The following is an 18337-nucleotide window of genomic DNA, read 5'->3' as shown; positions in this document are numbered from 1 at the left end:
AACACTGGTTGCTCCTCCAAGTTGAGGTTGACAATAAAAATGGCACGTAAAAACAAAAAAAGCTAACCAAACTATATATTTCACCTTAAGAGTCTGCTCGATTATTTATTTTTTTTTTTTTATAATCTTTAACTATTTTGAATTGTAAAGACCATTTTTAACTGGACTTCCCCTTTAGTCACACATCCAGCAATAACCAGTCATGTTTTAATCTCCTGGGACTTTCATGTATACAGTAAAAGCCCACTCTACACATTTACATGACATAAGTTCAGGGAGTTTCCACTATTGTCAGTCGCATCACATCAGAGCGACGCAAGCAGACAAGGACGCCAGCCTGTATAGAGGACAGACTGTAGAGGAGACAGGAAGGAGGAGGAGGAGGATGTGGGAAGGTGGTGGAGGAGGAGGGGGGGGGCAGGGGGGCTGTCTGGTCAGGAATATGGCCCACCTGTTTTAACACAGTGATGGACTACTGGACCAAGAGAGAGCACATAAGATTTATTAGACGTGCCAGCAACTCCAAAAAGACACAAAATGTCCTCTTACGTGTCAGGCATGGTGACAAGATGGCCACTGTGGATGGACACGCGTGTGCGCTTGCGGTATTATAGATTTTTAAGCACATTACTCATGCATACTTGCATTAAAATGCAATAACACTCAGACAAATCCTCCCACATTTGAGAAAATAATGTCGCAATAAAATTAAATATTATTGCTAGCTATATTTTACGCTTCCATTAGCAGAGAGGCAAGTGGTTCCGCGTTCGCTGCTGCTACACACGGGTACCATCTAATGACTAAAACTTTGACCAGCGCACCTCTACTTTGGAGGAGGAAGAGGAGAGCACTTGATTTATTATTATTTTTTTTTTATAAATGATGTACCTACCTGCCTTTTGAGTGTGCAATCGCACATTTGGATCTCTTGGGTGGCATTCAGGAGCACAGATAAGTGAGAAATCAGCCGCGACTTTATTCTAAATGAAAAAAAAAAAAAAAACTAAAATAAAATAGAAAAGTATATAAACCCCTCAAATAAGTAGATAAGACGATGACCTTTAAGGGAGCGGCGAGAACTTTCTCTGGATTGCTTTCCTTCTGAAGCACCAGGACTCCTCCCACACATGAAGGCTCGCCTGTCAAGACATTTCGGTCCGAACGGCTCGCTGGCCACTTCATCAAAGATTTGAGGCTGTAATTGCCGTAATGATACATCAACAAAGACGTGAGAAAGGTTGTGAGAATGGATAGAAAAAGTCTACACACCCCTGTTCAAATTGAGTTGCAGGAATTTGTGTCTTGCACATGTGACATTTGGCAAAAAAAAAAAAGAAAATTAAATGCATTGAAGTGAGCACTGAGTCAAATGTGGAAGAAGTTCAAATAAATATTTTTCAGCAGTTGTCTCGGCCCTGTCCCCAAGAAGAAACTACGAGTGAGCTGGAGGACAACAGTGTGACACTTCCTGATACAAAACACATCAAACGTCCAAAAATGGATCGTTTGCAGCACGAGCAAAGAGTCGGCGATAAGCAGCAGATGCCAATCATGGCACAGATGGAAGGAAGCCTGAGGGCGGCTGCCACAATGCCTGAGAAAAAGAGGCAAAAATCCCTAAAACACTGGAGATGTAATTATGATAAAAAAGTAGCAACACTAACCGTCACATTAAAGTTACATTTTTTTTTTTTTTTGCTTGTCAGGCGGTGGGGGTGTCAACGATGATAAATTTCTGCAGCAGAAATGAAAAAGTGTTGCAGTAAAGCATGACGGGAGATTTTGTTTTTTTTGCCCCAATGAAGTCATGATTTATTATTATTCGTAACATGGCACAAGCAGTATATGAATAGTCCAGTTTTAAAATGATAATGCTTACGTTTGTTGAGTAATTAACACTGGTCAATAAATGTTTTACAATATTTTCTAACAATGCAAGTATAATTTTGTAGAGGATTTTTTTTTTTTTTGCACTGATTCCGAATCTGCCTTTTTTTTCAGCACATGAGGATTTCAAAATGTCATATTTTCAAACTAAGGATTAGGTTCAGTAACAGGTAGAAAAAAAATGCGCAAGCTTTTATGGGTCAAATTTAAAGGGGAAAAAAAAAAAAGAAAATACATCTGTGGGAAATATGGATCAAGTTGTGTTGGTAAGCTGCGCACGAGGGTCCTGTGAGGAGAGACGCCTCACTGAATAATTTACAGCCTTTGTCACGTCATTTCTTTGGCTCCTAGCCGTTGTATGTAAATCCCAATACAGCAGAAATCCAAGCTGGAGTCACCTTGCTGACACTTTGATTTCCAGTGTCCCCAACACACCATTAAATGACAAAAGCGTGGCTCGGGTATAAAGCCGCAAGAGGAAGTCCAATAGTTTGCTTGGCTTGTCCCATGATGGGATTTCTAGGAGTCAAATTGACAGATTGAAGCTCCACTCTCATCAGGAGTGACTCGCCTCGTTTCTGCTTTTAGCCCCTCAAGATTCGGTTGCAAGTGGTGCGCCCGCTTCCAAAACTGGCTGATGATGTCATTTGCAGGAACATTCTGGCAGGCGGCGGCGCACCTTCATCTCACAAATGAAGGACAACGCCAAGGTCACTTTGATACAATACTTCAAGAGAATTAAAGAGGAGAGAACACACCACTTTGGCTCGCCTTTTTGAAGAGCTCATGTTTTTTAAAATGCCAACACGTTCTGAATAACTTTTCAGCCTACCTGCGTTAATCTGACAATTTTACAGTTTTTTTCAATATCAATCCATTGTATCAATGAATCTAGTCGACTAGTAACCATCTATTAGTCTACCATTATCAATATACTAGTATCAATCTAGTCGCGTCGGCAGTATCGAGCCACTAGTATCTGCGCATTTACCTACCTGTCTATTCACTAACCAAGTTATCTACTAGTCTACCGTTATCATCCAGTCGACTAGTCTTCTTCAGAAGAAATGCCGCAAACACACAGTTGCCTTCAGTTCAAGTGTGAACTTGCTTTCATTTATCGTCAATAAACTCCCGGTATGGCTGCCAGGAATTCGGTTTCTTTCACGTCTCGTTTCTGACTATTAAGGAGAGTTCAAAGGAGATTACTTACCCTTCAGTGCTTCCTTCCCAGCAGCGCCTGTGTCTGCTCATAACAATTTTCAAAAGACAGCACATGAACAAGGGGGAAGCAATAGGGCGACCTTCATGTCCACCGTAATTCACATTGATTTAAACGGCAGCGTTTGTTAGCGCCACCAAGGTGGTCGCGTCGCTCGCTACTCTTAGTGGGATTGGACAAAAAGCAACTTACCAGATTCACTTTTGGCGAGCCAACGAACCTGGATAGACACTCAAAAATCAAGATTGTGCAATCATACAAAAAAATTAATTGGATGAAAACGGTGAGTGGTTACACAGAACATGAAAAAAAAAAAAAGCATTCCTGTGTTATATATTCATAAATTAATAGATTTACAGAAACATGGAAATTCTAAACCACAGAATGTTGACACCAGTACTTAACTCGGATCAAAAAAAATAAAATAAAAAAAGGCATTCCACGACATAAGCAAACAATGGAGAAAAAAACCTTGCCATTTTCTTTCCTTTTTAATATTCCATCGTGTCGTTCATCCTTACATTATATTGATGACAACTGACAGGCAGTCTCTCTCATCACTTCCTTTTTTTTAATCTTTCTTTCTTTCTGTTTCCAGCGACACCCTGATTCCTGTGTAATGACACCGTCAGAAGAGCACTGTACAAACACACACAATAAGGACCTTTAGCTTACACACGCCGCTTTTAAGAGATGCAACATAATGACCATTTCGGTGACAACAATGCCCAGGGGGAGGGAAAGGGGGGGGGGTAAAAAAAAACAAACAAACAAAAAAAAACAACAACAAATAGTATTTTAAAAAAAAAAAAACTACTATCAAAAGTCATTTCAATGTGCTATTACACAGGAATCGTGTTAAATATCAAAAACATGAACGGAAATGCTCTTCTTCACAATTGTGTGTGGTAAATATAATACGGGATAAATGAAAATATCTGGCCCAAATCTGTCTTAGAAAGCGCACAAGCGACAGGAAATATCAAGAGAGGAGTGTGACAAAAGACTCACGTTTTTGTTCAAAAGCAAACACTGTACAGCTTTGAAAATTCGGCCCGCCGCTCTCGTCCGACAATACAAAAAAGGGAACAGTGGGATAAAGTCGTAGAAAACAAAGTCAGCCAGAAGCAGAATGTCCTTGCTTCAAGTGGATGACGTCGCCACCGTGTCCCAAAAGCCACGCAAAAGCAACCAAATAGAACATTGAGGCAAGATTTTCCAGTTAAATGCTAAACGGGACAGAGCGGCTGCGATTGTAGTGCGCGGGTTTCCGTCAGGCAGCAAACCGGTGGAGCTCGGAGCACCGTGAAACACTGGCCGTGTGTGCAAAAAAAATTGAAAAATAAAAATAGGAATAATAAACAGGCAGCATGTAACAGGCGTCGGCCAGCTTTTGCTTCAAATGAACTGCATAGCGATTAGCTTTTTTTTTTCTTTTTTTTTTTCAAACTCATGCCGAGCAAAAAGGATCATGGAGGCGTCTAAACACAAACAAGTGAAGCTTCAAACAAAAATCCTCCGTTTCCAGCTTTTGGGTCCTGCGGGTTGTCAAGATCCTTCGTCGCAGTACAGTCGCGCTCGGGGTTCTTCATTTCAATCCCCTGGAATTAAACGGTCACAGCCCAAAAGAGGCTCTCTTCCGGGTCGACGTCTCTCGGCAAGGAACGTCGTCCGCCGGGAACCCGCGACGGATCGGCGCAGCGATACCGCAAAAGATGGCGCTCAGACGCAGGTTCCCTGGTGTGTCGGCGCCAGGGCCTTTCGGTTCTTTAACGCCAGCGATTTCTCCTTGAAATCTGATGGCTTCTGCTGGGAAATGTCGATCAGTGCGCTGGCGACGATCAGGCCTGTCGGTGGGGCGGGACAAAAGGACGGGGACGATCATTTCTACGTGTCCAATTCGAATGAAAGTCAAAGACGATGTTTTGCTACCTGACTGGCCGGGCGGAGGCAAGTTGGTGGGTCCCGACGGCAGCCGCATGAGGACCGTCAACACGGCAGCTTTGCCTCCGGAACACGGCTCCATGGCAACGGGTTTCGGTGCACCCTGTGGAGGAGGTAAATGAAAAATAATCACGCGGTGATCAACCACGCACCTTCATGGATAGTCAAAGGACCGAACGATCAATTAGTGTAAATCTGTTGTACGTTTACACAAAGTCCAAATTTTCTCTCTCTCTCTCTCACTTTCTCTCACTCTCTCTCGCGCACTCTCTCACGTGGTGCGGCGTGTCTTCAGTATAACTTCGTCAGTAGTCGTGGTTTACCAAGCAAGTTTTCAGAGGCTAATTTACGTGTGCAGTGACTGCCGAATGAAGCTTTTCGGATGACCGCACAGTCAAATCTACGGCGGCAGAGACAAGCCGCCCGCCTCTGAGGACAAACGCTTTCATTGGTCACACGACAACAACGAAGACGGCAATAACAGTGGCGCGTCCCGCCGCCTGACAGTCGCTCGGCGGTGTCGGGAGAAAAAGCAACACTTAGACTTGATAGCTGCAAAAGTGCTCGTGTCTCAAGTGTGAAAAACATGTCATCCTCACAATGAACGTCAAGGGGATTGGGGAGAAATTGGGGAATAATAACACATCTGACCACAATTGACTTCTTTGTGTCTGCATGGCTCCAAATTGTGATGAGCGAGGGCTCAGAGGCAGACTGTCCGAAAACAACAACATGTGCCGAGGGACTGATTACTTTCTGTTTATAGAGTAGATTTATTCATTTGGGTACACTGAAGGAGACTCTTAATTTGAGTACTTCACATTTGTTTGCTTTTTTTTTTTTTTTTTTGCAACACTTTTGCGAGTGGACCAATTTAGTTTAACTGCCAACTTGATATTTTAATTGTTCAGTATTCATAAATCTCCCCCCAAAAATATATCCATAAACGCTGTATATTCACGGCATGTAAATTCTTTTCATAAACATGACATTATGGCAAATGGCTGTTGCGACTGCGAGCGGGCTCATGTGCTAACTGATCCACAACGATATGGACTGCGGGGTGCAAGCGCAGACCATGTATTTATTTTATAACCTCTGTGCTGAGAAAACCATCAATGAGGTTAATATTATATTTTTATAAATATATTTTATATTTATTTATATATATATATATATAGTTATAATTTTTTTATTACACTGTGACGTATGAGTCCAAATGGATGTAAACACAAGGGAGCTCAAATTAAATTCAACTGCGTATGCGAGATAGACAATATGTTGCCGTCACGGAATATGAATATTAATGTGCAATTCACGCAGGCCAATTAGGTCACGTGACGAGAGCAAAACATTAGCGTGCATCTGCTCGGGTGCAATTGTGACGGATGTGTGTGTGTGTGGGGGGGGGGCTTGGAGGGGTTGGGGGGTTCAACGTGCTCTGTCTTGCATTGGCATCCAAGGGCAATCAGGTTGTCAGTCGGCTTCACGAGCACTCAGGTGATCCCCGCTAATGAGTAGCTACATTCCCGCAAAAAGAAAAAAGGGGGGCCTAAATTGTGTCGTGCAAATCTAACGAATCCACGGCATTACGTTGCTTACATGGATCACTGGGTGAGACGTTCCATTATCGCTGTTCCGAACAAAACACAAATCACTGCCATGCATTGTTTCATTCTATTTTCCTGGCTCAGTGGTACAAATGTTCCAGAAGCAAACACTGATTTCAAGGTTTTATGTTAACGGGATATAGTTAAACTTCCGCGACAAGAAAAGCCCTAAATTGTGTGACAACAAGCTGTCGGTACAAACAGGCGGTCAGTAAAATGCGTTGTCAGTGTCCTCTTTGACATCAACAAGTATTTCTGACAGTAAAGTGATGCCAGATGCTGAGAAATTAGGCTTATAAAAAAAAAAAAACAAACAAACAAAAAAATCCTTCTGCTGCGGCCAAACAATGCCATAAAATAATTGAATTGCCCGTTTCACTTGACTCAGCTGTGTTTCAAATTTGCTGATATGCACGTACTATTTAAAGCAATAGGTGGTAGTTTTGACTTCAAAGATTCACTTGCGGAAATAGCAGAACGGCATCTCTGCATCTTGCCGTTGTAATCATTTAGTCAGTCTTTAGTCAGCTGACGGCCTCGAAAAATATCCCAATTCTCATCAATCATGCCGTGTTTTTGAGGTCCAAAAAAAAAACTTGATCGAGGAGCCGTGTGCCTAAAACTTAAAAACGCTTCAAACGACGCACGGACATCCAGACAGTCAGCCGTTTACTGGTTCACGCTGCATCTTGTGAGGGTCGCCAAACAGAGGACGCAGGATTTTTTTTTATTTCCTGCGGTTATCATTTCCACAACAGCTTGGGACAGCGTTTACCGCAATTGTCTCCAGTGGGCGCAAACCTTTTTCCTTAATGCGCTCTGACAAACAAACAAACAGCTTTGCCAGCCGTCCGAAATGGGACGGACGCAAACTCGCCAAACTAATTCAGCTCTAATTAATTTTACACTCACAAAATAGCTCCCGAACGTTTATTTTCTCAGAACGCACTGAGAGAGCTAAGACGCATTTGTTGTTCTCCTCTCCTGTTCTTTGGGCTTGCCCTTCACGACGGCGTAATGGGCGGCGAGCAGCGCTCAGCGATACACTAATGGCTAATGTAGTGCCTCCTCGCTGGTTGCCACAGTGATTTTATTTCTCTCGGCGGCAGGTGACACAGAGGCGGCCTTGGCTGAGGAAACACTGTTGCTCCTCTGATGTCAATTTGAGCATGTAGCTCCCTTTTATTGCTTCCAGCTACGCTTTTATCCCCGGTGACATGGAGCCCGCCGCTGTGCTTTTCGGTTTTTCATTGTGTATGTGATATATTTAAATGATTGGAGGAAAGGTCGCATGATTTTTTTTTTCTTTTTTTTTTAGACAATGGAACCAAGCAAAATATTTTTTCCTGAATGTACTGAGGCTTTTTAATGAAAAAAACAAAAAAAAACGGGCATGATGATGCGTTCACTCTTAAAGATTTAACTAGTAGCAGTGATTGCAGAGGACCAGATGGATTTTTTTTTTTTTTTTTTTCAACAAACAGATTTGTCAGGTCATTTATAGAAAAGACAAAAAAAATTGGGATTCTTTCTAATTAATTTTGTAACTAAATAAAAGCAATGAATGCAATACCTAAATGCCCCCCCCCCCGGTGGGTCGGACTTAAGAACGGCGAGCTTTTGAGAACAGCGAACTATGCGATCATCTCACTTATCTCGGCCAAGCAAAACTAAGCAATTTTGAAAAACGTCATTATTTGAAGAACCACACTTACGTCGGCCATTGCTTGCAGCATCTCTGTTTGCTCTCCTCCTCTGGCGTCCAGCACGACGGCAGCGGACGCAAAAGGACGACTGGCCATTTGTTGACGCTCCCTCATCAGTTGCTGGGGGGAGAGAAAAAGCATAAATAAAAAACAAAAAACAAAACAGCAAAACAAAAACATGAGGATAAAGCCGTTTTTTTTTTTTTTTGCATAATGGATACAAAACGTGGCTCATAAAAAAAAAAAAATATTCCAGTGTAAATTAACGAAAGAAAAATGGCAGCAAGTACACTATTTATATTTTTTGTGCATCGATGCACAAAACTACTTAAAATATGTTAAAATAATGAAATAAAGTTTTAGCCTGTTCTTCAGGGTGCGTTTAGAAAGTAGTTCCAGTCTTTTTATTAGCCTTTTGACCAAAGCGGAAAATGAAAAAAAATAAAAATAATTATCTTTGCGTGATGAGACTTTCTATTGCGGTTGAAAAAAAAATTAAAAAGGTTCACGTCGAGCACCTGAAATCAAAATGCAATGTATCCCAGTGGGATGCAAGAGAAGTAGAAAATGAGGAAGTGGGGCCGTTGCGACGTTGTCAACCCTCGGAGCATGAAGCTAAAAATCGATGGCGGCTATCGATGGGGAAACACTGAAACGACATCCGTTTGTTTCTGTGACGCACACAAAATAAGCCGTCAATTCTCCAGCGATTGAAGCGCAAAAATTGTCAAGGTTTGACCCCGTTTCTGTTGCGCAGAAAATAGCTCTTCTTTTCCCCCCGTTACCGATCAATAGTGGGAAAACAAGCAGAGCAACACTTTTTAACCCGCAACGCTGTGGTTGATCAATAGCAAAACAGGCCATGGTCTCAGCTGCAAGGACAACGCTGACTGATTATTGGATTTGGGATGAGCTGAAGTTGACGACCGAATGAGGCTGTCGTGACAATTACAAAATTTTGCAACGTGGCCATTTGGGGATCAAAAGACACCACAAACGTCACAGCACTGGCCAGACATTTTTTTTCCTCTTATCCAGATTTTGGCGCATTCGCTGCCTAATGGACGAATAAATCGGTTGTGAAAATTAGTCAAGGTAACTAGCTGCACCTTTGAGCCCGATAAATATTTCGTATAACAACATCAAATAAAAAAACAAAACTGTTTTCGTTTTGGCGTGTTCCTTTGGGCAGCGTTTTTATGACACATCGCGCTGCACTGAGCTCCAAAAATTGTTTATCCATGAGGCAATTACAAATAATCGTTGGGTTAGCATCGAGAGCTCCATCTAGAGTTTATCGGAAAGCTGGGGTCATAGGTCAAGCAAAGGACATCTGCCACATGAAATTGAGATTGATTTTACTCACTGGTCCTCGCGTGCGTTCAAACTTCACGCCACCACATTGTTGGACTTCTCTGCTATTAAACATCTTATAGCAACATCACATCGATAAATAAGCCGCTGGGCTCAGCCGAAGGTCAACAATGAGGAAATTTGCCCTTCTCAGAGAGATAAAGCGAGATGTAGCTGCTTGCAGTGGTATTGTGGAAAAGTTTTTTTTGTTGTTGTTTTTTTTGCCGCTCGCTGTTGTAATTTCCAACACCAAAGCTTCAAATCCAACAACATCCATCCTAAATGTCAGATAGCCGCAATGTTATTTATCACGTCGCGGGGTTAATTTAAAGCGACAAAGCGACCGAAAGGGGAAGCAAAGTCAGCCACAGCGTTCGTGTCCGGCAACGTTGGAAAAATGCGCTGGGAATACAATCATCACAATACCAGAAAAGAGTCCATAAATGAATAAGTTAAGTGAACGACAAAAGGGCAGAGTGAAGTCCGGAAAACCAATTAACATGCGATTTTGTCAAGAACACAAGCTGGAGCCTTTCACCGGCGCGATAAGCTTGCGCATTAATATGCCACGTGATTCATTTGGCAAGTGAGCGCATGAATTATCTGTCTGGCGAATACAGCCGTTCCCTGCTTTCGTGGGGCGCTATAAAAAGTGTCATCCCGCCTCTGAGCCTTTTCCGCACCCTAGCGGGTCACTTTGTGCCCCCCCCCCCCCCCCCGGCGTCACCGTGCTCTCCCACAGGCACGGCCTTAAACACAATGCCGTAATGCGGCCGTTTGGGCGGAAATTGGCAAGCGCAACGCAAAATTCTTCACACTTAAAAATATTTACAAATAAAGAACTGAGGTGATCAAGTAGGATAAAATGTCACCGCGTTCCACACTGATAAGATGAACGCAGACTCGGGCTGTATGTATCTTGAGAATTCCCATTAAAAACCAAAAGGTGAAATTCTTAAATCGAGCGACTTTAGAGCAAGGGTGGGCAAACGTTTTGATTGGCGGGCCACAATGGCTTCTAAAATTTGACCGAGGGGGCAGATGGATGGAGTGTTTTGGTCACCTCACCTCATCGGAGAAAAAAAAATTAATTTAATTTGAAATGAAAGGAAACAAAAGCATTACAACAATATATATATCTTTGAAAAACCACAGTATTTAGAAAATAAAATTAATTACATTTTTTTCAAGTTCGGCGGGCCGGATTAAAACGTTTAACGGGCCACATGTGGCCCCCGGGCCGTACTTTGCCCACGCCTGCTTTAGTGCAAACGACCCAAGATCAAATCCAAATCCTCAAGCCCACAAGTCGTTTTTCAAGTTGCGGAATTAGCAATGTTGCATCTATAAAACCATTTCCAAGAGAAGGATAATCTGATTAAGACGACGCATCAAGTGTTGATTGATCTCTTCAAGGGGAGCTGTGTTGAAAGTAAGGATGGGTGGGGGGGATATCGCGGTGGAAAAGTGGCATCAGCGCAAGTATAAAAGCTCATTATCCCATCGTGCAAGCTTCATTAAAACCAAGAATTTACATAATTGACACTTGCGCGTACTTTTGATTTTCAACCTGCATACTTGCAAAAAACACATTCAGAAAGAGAAAGACGGGCTCTTAATAGAAATGACCTCCGTTTTAACTGTTTTGAATCTCATCAGCATATCATGTCATGTCAGCGTCGCGCCCAGATTTGATGTCAAAGGATGCCCGTCTTCGTGTCAACGTGCGACGTGAAGAAAAAAAACAGGAAAGAAGCACATCAGCCAGTCTTAGGTAAATATGCTTATTTCCATCCGACGAGGGATGTGACATAATACCACATCATCTCACTTTTACATAAATCCCACCATAAACTGATGACGTGATGCAAACAGTGTTTTGATACGTCGTGGCACTTGGGCAAGTTTCACGTCCGTTGATTTGTTGATCTTAGTTAGCTTCGGCATGATTTTTACGTTTACAAGGTGTGCAGCAAGAAGCGACTTCTGGAAGGAAGGATGTATTTCCGGGATGACTTCAAAGTTGACCGACGACATTTGTTTTGCTCTGGAAACGACACTTTTAAAATGATAAAAAAAAAAAAAAAAAGTAGGATGCCTTTTTCTTTTAGGTAATGAAAAATACACATTAAAAAACAATACTAATAATATGCACATTGCATAAATATTCTTTCTTTTTTCTTTAAATAGCCTGGCCCATCTGTCCGTAAAAATAAAAACCAAAGTGGCCCTTGAGCCCAAACACTTGCCCAGCCTGGAGTTAAGACACTGGAACGGACAAGGCGACCGCAGCCTCGCCACGGTGGAAAGTGCAAACATGTTGTGTAAAGCATCTTCGAACGTCTGCTGCCGTCTCGTGATGTGAAATGTCAGCGCCTCGCCGCGACCGCGCCGGTGGCGTCAACGGGGTCAGCGTCTACGTCCCGCGGCGTGGCATTTACAGATGTCGTCTCTTCTTACCTTTGTCCCTGCTCGTGATCCGACGCTGATCACATGACCTCAATGCAAATGACGCAAACGAAGCGGCAGTCGCCATGCTCGGCACCCGTTCCATTTGCGTGTCGAGAAATCTCGCCGTGGACGATCGGCTCACATATCAATACCACCAGAACTTGCTCATCTACTTATTGTCATGATAAAAGTTTGGATTCATCTCTTTGTTTATTTAGATGTGGGAGCTGAAGGGCAGTGACAAACTTGATGAAACAAACACCAACAGAGGTTCCCAAAAAAAAAAAAAAAAATGAAGTGAGCAGCATTTTAATGAAGGCAGACCATCTGCACGCATTAATTATTTTACGGACTTTAATTCTTTAGACTGGCATGATTCTCAGTCAGGATGGCAATTACGCTTGTTTATATCAGTATATCAATTAGTGGCAGGCGGACACACAACCCAGTTTCTGATTATCAATGTCAGTCGAAACAAACACAGCAAACTATCCTCGTTAAATAAAACACGCAAAGAGCAAAATCTTGCCTTTCCAATCGATGTATCTCAATAGGAATCGTTGAACTCGGATTGCACGGCACTTACTTCTCGCCGCCGTGATGCCCAGCACGTCTGCTTGATCTTCCACACCACTGCTGCCACCAGGAGAAGCGACAGAAAACAACTAAAAGGAGACCGGAAGCAACAGGAAGGGATCAGAACTGGGTATTAATATTTAACAACTTTGCTAATTAAAACAGAAAAAAAAAAAAATAAAAAAAAGATTTATTTAGCATACTTTCTGAACTCTAGAGCGCCCCTAGTGGTGAAAGAAAAATCCACAGAAAAGATGCACTGTTATATTAGCCGCATTGTTCAAAATCGAGGAAAAAAGTAGGGTCTTATAGTCCAGAAATTACGGTAATGAAATCTTGAGAGAAAATTGACTCTCACTGTCAACATTGCAAAAAAAATTATTAAAAAAAAAAAAGCCTCATTATCCAACAAGAAATGTTCTGGAAATATTTTCCTTCCAACATACTGATTATAGCACAATTGCCGAATAAGCGTGGATTGAGTTCATCTCACATGTTCTGCTCTCTGTCTACGACGCTCATAAAAAAAAATAAAAAATTAAAAAAAAAAAAAAGAAACAGGACAGTAAGAGGGTAATTGGTGAGTCTCTAAATCATGTGTCGACATTAATTTCCAAGTTAGACGGGAACATGAGCCTGCTCCTGATGCGCGGGGACAAAGATAATCACGCCGCCATGTGAACGACATCCTGTAATTCGAGCAACAAGCCCTCGTCTTCGGGGGCCGGCAGCAGTAATCTCCTTTCAGCGGGGACACATTACCATCTCGGACCCGATGAACCCGCGAGCATTTGTTTGATATTCAAACCTGAGCGGGCTATCGGCGAGATATACGGCCCACATGGGCGGAACGGTGAGAGCCGGCGACGGCGCCGTTGATGGCTGTGTGAAACGTGATCGCACTGGCAAGGACGACAAGCGACGGCGGAGAAGAGAAAAGGCGAAATCTGCTGTAAGCGGACGGGAAAGATCAAACGGCGTGCGCTCACGCAGCGTGGGAACGCTTTCCCCGCTCTTAAACAGGCAAACGCCGTCGCTTTAGCGCCACTTTGAAGAGAAGCGGTTATGATATCCAAATGTGGCAAGAGATGGAGAACAAACATGCCAAAATCATCTGACTTCATCAGCAAATTCAGTTTGCGCCTCAACAGTGCTGACATTTGTGTTCACTAAAAATTAATTGAAGAGGAATATCAAGAGGTTCAGGCCACAAGCACGGAATTCTCAGCACGGCGGTGAGAAATGTTTGAAACGGGAAACACGTAAGAGGCTTTTTGTGAAAAGGTGTAAACAATATTTGAAACGAGTAAGCAAGAGGAGACAAGAGTGGTCGTTCCCTCGCTTTGTGTGTGGTACCGGTGAGGCGGGAAACCCTGCGGGGCGATTTGATGTTGTTGACATCAGCCTGATTGGGTTTCCCTCTGAAATTCCCACACAGGTTCAACTAAGAACATCAGGGCCGTCTGACGAACTGCGGCGAGTTCAACGTTGCCGCGATTAATCAATCATCAAATCCACACAATTAGAATAATTCTATTATGAATAAAAACATTGAGATCTTTGTTGGATCTTATCTGATATACAATCAAAGATTTATCAGCGATTGTTATTCAAATGGCGACGAATGCATTCAATATGTTCCAAAAATAATAGAGTAATGCCGTCACATGTCCGTTGTTCACACATTTGCTACCAACTGCAGATTAGCTCAAGTGCACGTTTCAATTCTGTAAATTGCCATATTGGAGTCAAGAAATCTTGGCCATTCCGCAAGTTTTCTTTGCAAGGATCCCTGAGTTGAGCTGCAATTTGAGCCGAGGGATGCGGCGCGAGACGTGTCGAAGAGTTTCGCAGGAGGATGTTTTTTTTTTTTGTTTTTTTTGTGGACCGGTCAGTGATGGGCAGGTGCCTCGGGCGACGGCGGCCTTCGATTCGCAACCCTGACAGCTACACACACGAACAACGAAATGAGCACCAAAGACCGAAACGAGACACAAGCTATCACATGACACATTCATATAATTTATTATTATTTTTTTTCCATTTCACTTCCTTGAAGAGTCACACCTCCAAATAAGTCCTGATTTATGACTCTTTTACAGCAATAAATGAAACGATTACCGTCAGTTTGATTACATTTAGATTTCCGTGAGGCGCATTCAGTTGACTGACAAACAGGTTGAAGAAAAGTCAATGAGATGAGCCAAGTCAGAAAATAAAGATGGCAGACGATTGCACAAAAATCCTAAAGAGACTCACCTGAAAAAGGTCACAAAGAACTGCACAAGGTCCATGATGCTGTTGTGTTGGGAAAAGGCAATCTAGTGGGGAACGAAACATGAAATAGTTAGAAGTAAATCGACATCTTCAAAATGTTTCCTTCCAACATGTTACGGTGTGTGCAATGAAACTGGAGCTCAAAACAAAATGCAAAATAAAGAAAGCTTCCGAAACAAGCAGAAGCTGCAGTAAAGGCCTGGAAAAGCAACCCAAACGGCAAAAACAAATTGACCTCGCCGTTCCGATACTTTTGGAGAGGACTGCATTCGCCGAGGAAGATTTTTCTTCACGGAATTGGAAGTAACACTCAACTGATGCGGGCACAGTGTTGATTAGAGGGACGACCGCCATTTAAATTAATATCTGCGGTTGGGGTAAACAGTTCCTAATAGTTATTATGCATTCCTGTGGTTCTGAAAATAAATCTGTCCGGAGCATATTCCCGCTTTTGTCAAACACAGGCGGGGAGGAAGAGCAGCCGTGTGACAGGCCACATCACGGTGACACATCATTATCTACTGCCCCGAAAGCATTTAGACACAGACACACAATGTCAACAAGCGGCCCGATGCCTTCGGGGGGCGGCAACACGCGGTTGTGCAAGCGAGCGCGAGTTTGCGTTTGCGGATTGATTTGTTGTCACACGTTTGCCGCTTTGAATGCGGATGAGGAACGATACAAATGTTTATTTAGGTGCAGATGGTTGGTTTCAATCTATTAAGCTTGTGAAAAATGGCGGGAAAAGAAACATCAGTCAGGGCAGAGGAGTCAACTTCTGCCGCCATTCATCTTTTTGCTCTACATCCCAACAAAAAAAAAAAAGTCATGTGATGTGCGGCTAACACGACTCACAAGACGTCCTTAAAAAGTGGGAACGAGCCGATATCATCTCGGCGCTCCTGGATTTTCCACATAATACGGAGGGGGGTCAAAGTAATATGTTTAGGGTTAATTCACTTTCAAGACATCTGTGGCGAATCAATGGAATCATTTGTGAAACGCTAAAAACATTTGGAGTTAGCGCCAGTTTCTATAAATTGAGCGGAACAATTCCACAGAAATCTTAAAAAGAGGCCCTGGAAAATACGTTGTGTTTTGCCGCTTTTGAAGGCAATTAGTAGCTTTGGCCCCTTTCGAAAGCTTTCAATTGGATTTCATTTCGACCGCCACGTACAGGCATGTAAGGAAAAGAGAGAGACCTCCGCCAAGCGGATTTAACAGCTCAAGCCGGTCCATAAATAAGCGATTGTTTGCCAGGGAATTTAATAGAAAACTATTTTTGGAACACCTCTATAGATGAGATGACCCTAAACATACGACCCCACTACGGGCCACCAATCTACCGTTTGAAAGAGAGGACGGCGACAAATATGAAAATCAATACAATAGAAGGCAAAATGATTGGCAAAAAAAAAAAAATCATGTTTTAGAACTTTGTTTGTCCCAGTTGGAATCACACGTGGATGTGAAAACAGCAAATATGATGATAAGTCAAAACTTGCCGTCGACATATCACTTCTGTTAAGACGAAATTTGTTTTATTTTATTTTTATGTATATCATTTTTGAAATAGTGGAGTCAAAATCACCCCTAGCAATATAGGATTAAACAAACGCAAGGGCAGCATAAATGTGTTATCTGGACAAATTGGATTGCATCAAGGTCACCACAAAAAAAATTAATAAATAAAAAAATTTATTAATTAATTAAAAAAAAAAAAAAAGAAAAACACCCTCACCTGAATCTTGATGGGCCACGAGAAGTTACTGACGTACACATAAAAGGTGATGTTGGGGTTGCTCCTGAAGGTAAACTTTTCGCAGGAGAAGCTGTCTCTGTATTCCTTGATGTTGGTCTTGGACACGATGGGCACCTCCTCGCCTGAGATGGTCCCAGCTGTTGACCCAAACAAGGCTGCATTCAACATTTTGACCGTGAAACTGCCGCTTAGTCAAGTGATGGTCAATTATACAGTAAATGAAAATAACTTGAGAAGCCTTGCTATACGATTTGAGCCATTTGAATGGAAAATGGACGCAAGTCGGCTTGTGTGAACGCATTTGTTAGAAAAGTCCACCCGTAGCTTGAGGTGTTGCCAAGAGCGTTACGACATTGTAAGAGAACATGCTAATAGTCGTGTCCATCATGACGACATGAACGCAAATCAATTTCCAAGCATGAGCTCTGGTCCACTTTACATATATTTAAATGTTTCCAGTCATTTCTTCGTCACGCTCGTGTCAATGGCCCCAAGACATTGACATTCCAACCCACCGCTGGGAAACAAAAGAACTGAAAATGACAGCTTGAGTGTGGCGACGTGCGCGTGTTTATCTTAATTGAAATCGCCCTCCTGCGCCACCACCGCCACCTCCACCCAAAGGCGCTTAAGGCTCTTGTCAGTTGTGAAGAGGCTCCATCGTGACTTCAGATACAAAATATCTTTCACGGCGACGTATTTGGGGGGGGGGCACCTCAATTCAAATATCAATGACATCACTTTGAAAATGTTAAGGTGGTTGCAGAGGAACACACGTGTTTTTAAGCAGAGGCTGCCGATACCAGCCGCCGATACTTAAAGTGAATAAAAAAATTTTTGTTTGTAAATTATTTTAAATATGGCACTTTTAATCATGTGACACAGATTGCGTTACCTTATGTAAGCAGTGCGCTGCATCTGCCTCGCCTTCTCCCGCTAGCTGCTGACCGGAAATGTTTTACATTCCACGTAAACCACGGTTAATTTCATTTTACATTTGCGTGGCCGTTAATATTAAAAAATGAGACGCGCCAGCGCCACGGACGACATTTAGTACACCTCCTCCTTGATGGTCATTAAAGTTAAGCGAGTGTTTTACGACATTCAAGGTATTAATATCGAGCGGGCTAACGTCTGCGCGTGGCGACTAATATTGTTCATATTTTCATTAAAACATTGCTTGACGGCCAGTTTTGACACTGAAACTTGTTATTCCGAGTAGAATTTGCAAAGTTGAGATTTAAATACCTGTCGATCCCACAGACCAGGTGATATTGAGGTTGAAGTTGTTGGAGGCATTAATGGACATGTCCAAGTTCTTGTTGGCCTTTAAAAAAAAAAGGAACACGAGAAATCAGGCAAAAGGCGACATGAAACTGAAGGTTGCATATTGTACACGAAAGTGCGTCACGTATCAGCGAGCCTAGAATACATTTGGAGCTGGAAAAAACAGCCAGCGAGTCATCGAGTCGTCATCGATGGCGTTAAATAGGGCGATAATTGACTTCTGATTGCTGCTCTCGTGTCACCCAGCCTGAAGCGAGCA

The 18337-nt window shown here is 42.6% G+C and overlaps 1 protein-coding gene across 1 annotated transcript in view; it reads right to left on the bottom strand.

Moving 5' to 3' along the window:
• Positions 1-3584: 3584 nt before the first annotated feature.
• Positions 3585-18337, bottom strand: part of atrnl1b (attractin like 1b) — a 35943-nt gene continuing 21190 nt past the window's right edge. The window contains exons 23-29 of the mRNA XM_088283738.1: positions 18040-18118; positions 16771-16928; positions 15012-15073; positions 12763-12841; positions 8382-8492; positions 5045-5159; positions 3585-4959 (exon numbers count right to left, since the gene is read on the bottom strand). Coding sequence (XP_088139864.1) covers positions 4835-4959; positions 5045-5159; positions 8382-8492; positions 12763-12841; positions 15012-15073; positions 16771-16928; positions 18040-18118 — 729 coding nt within the window. The 3' untranslated portion in view covers positions 3585-4834. The remainder of the gene's footprint in view (positions 4960-5044; positions 5160-8381; positions 8493-12762; positions 12842-15011; positions 15074-16770; positions 16929-18039; positions 18119-18337) is intronic.

Source organism: Idiotropiscis lumnitzeri, chromosome 20 (genome assembly GCF_059441095.1).
Source record: "Idiotropiscis lumnitzeri isolate Australia: NSW breed Sydney's pygmy pipehorse chromosome 20, RoL_Ilum_1.0, whole genome shotgun sequence".
NCBI lineage: Eukaryota > Metazoa > Chordata > Actinopteri > Syngnathiformes > Syngnathidae > Idiotropiscis > Idiotropiscis lumnitzeri.
The sequence above is the reverse complement of the archived record's forward strand: the minus strand, read 5'-3'. Positions and strand labels throughout refer to the sequence as shown.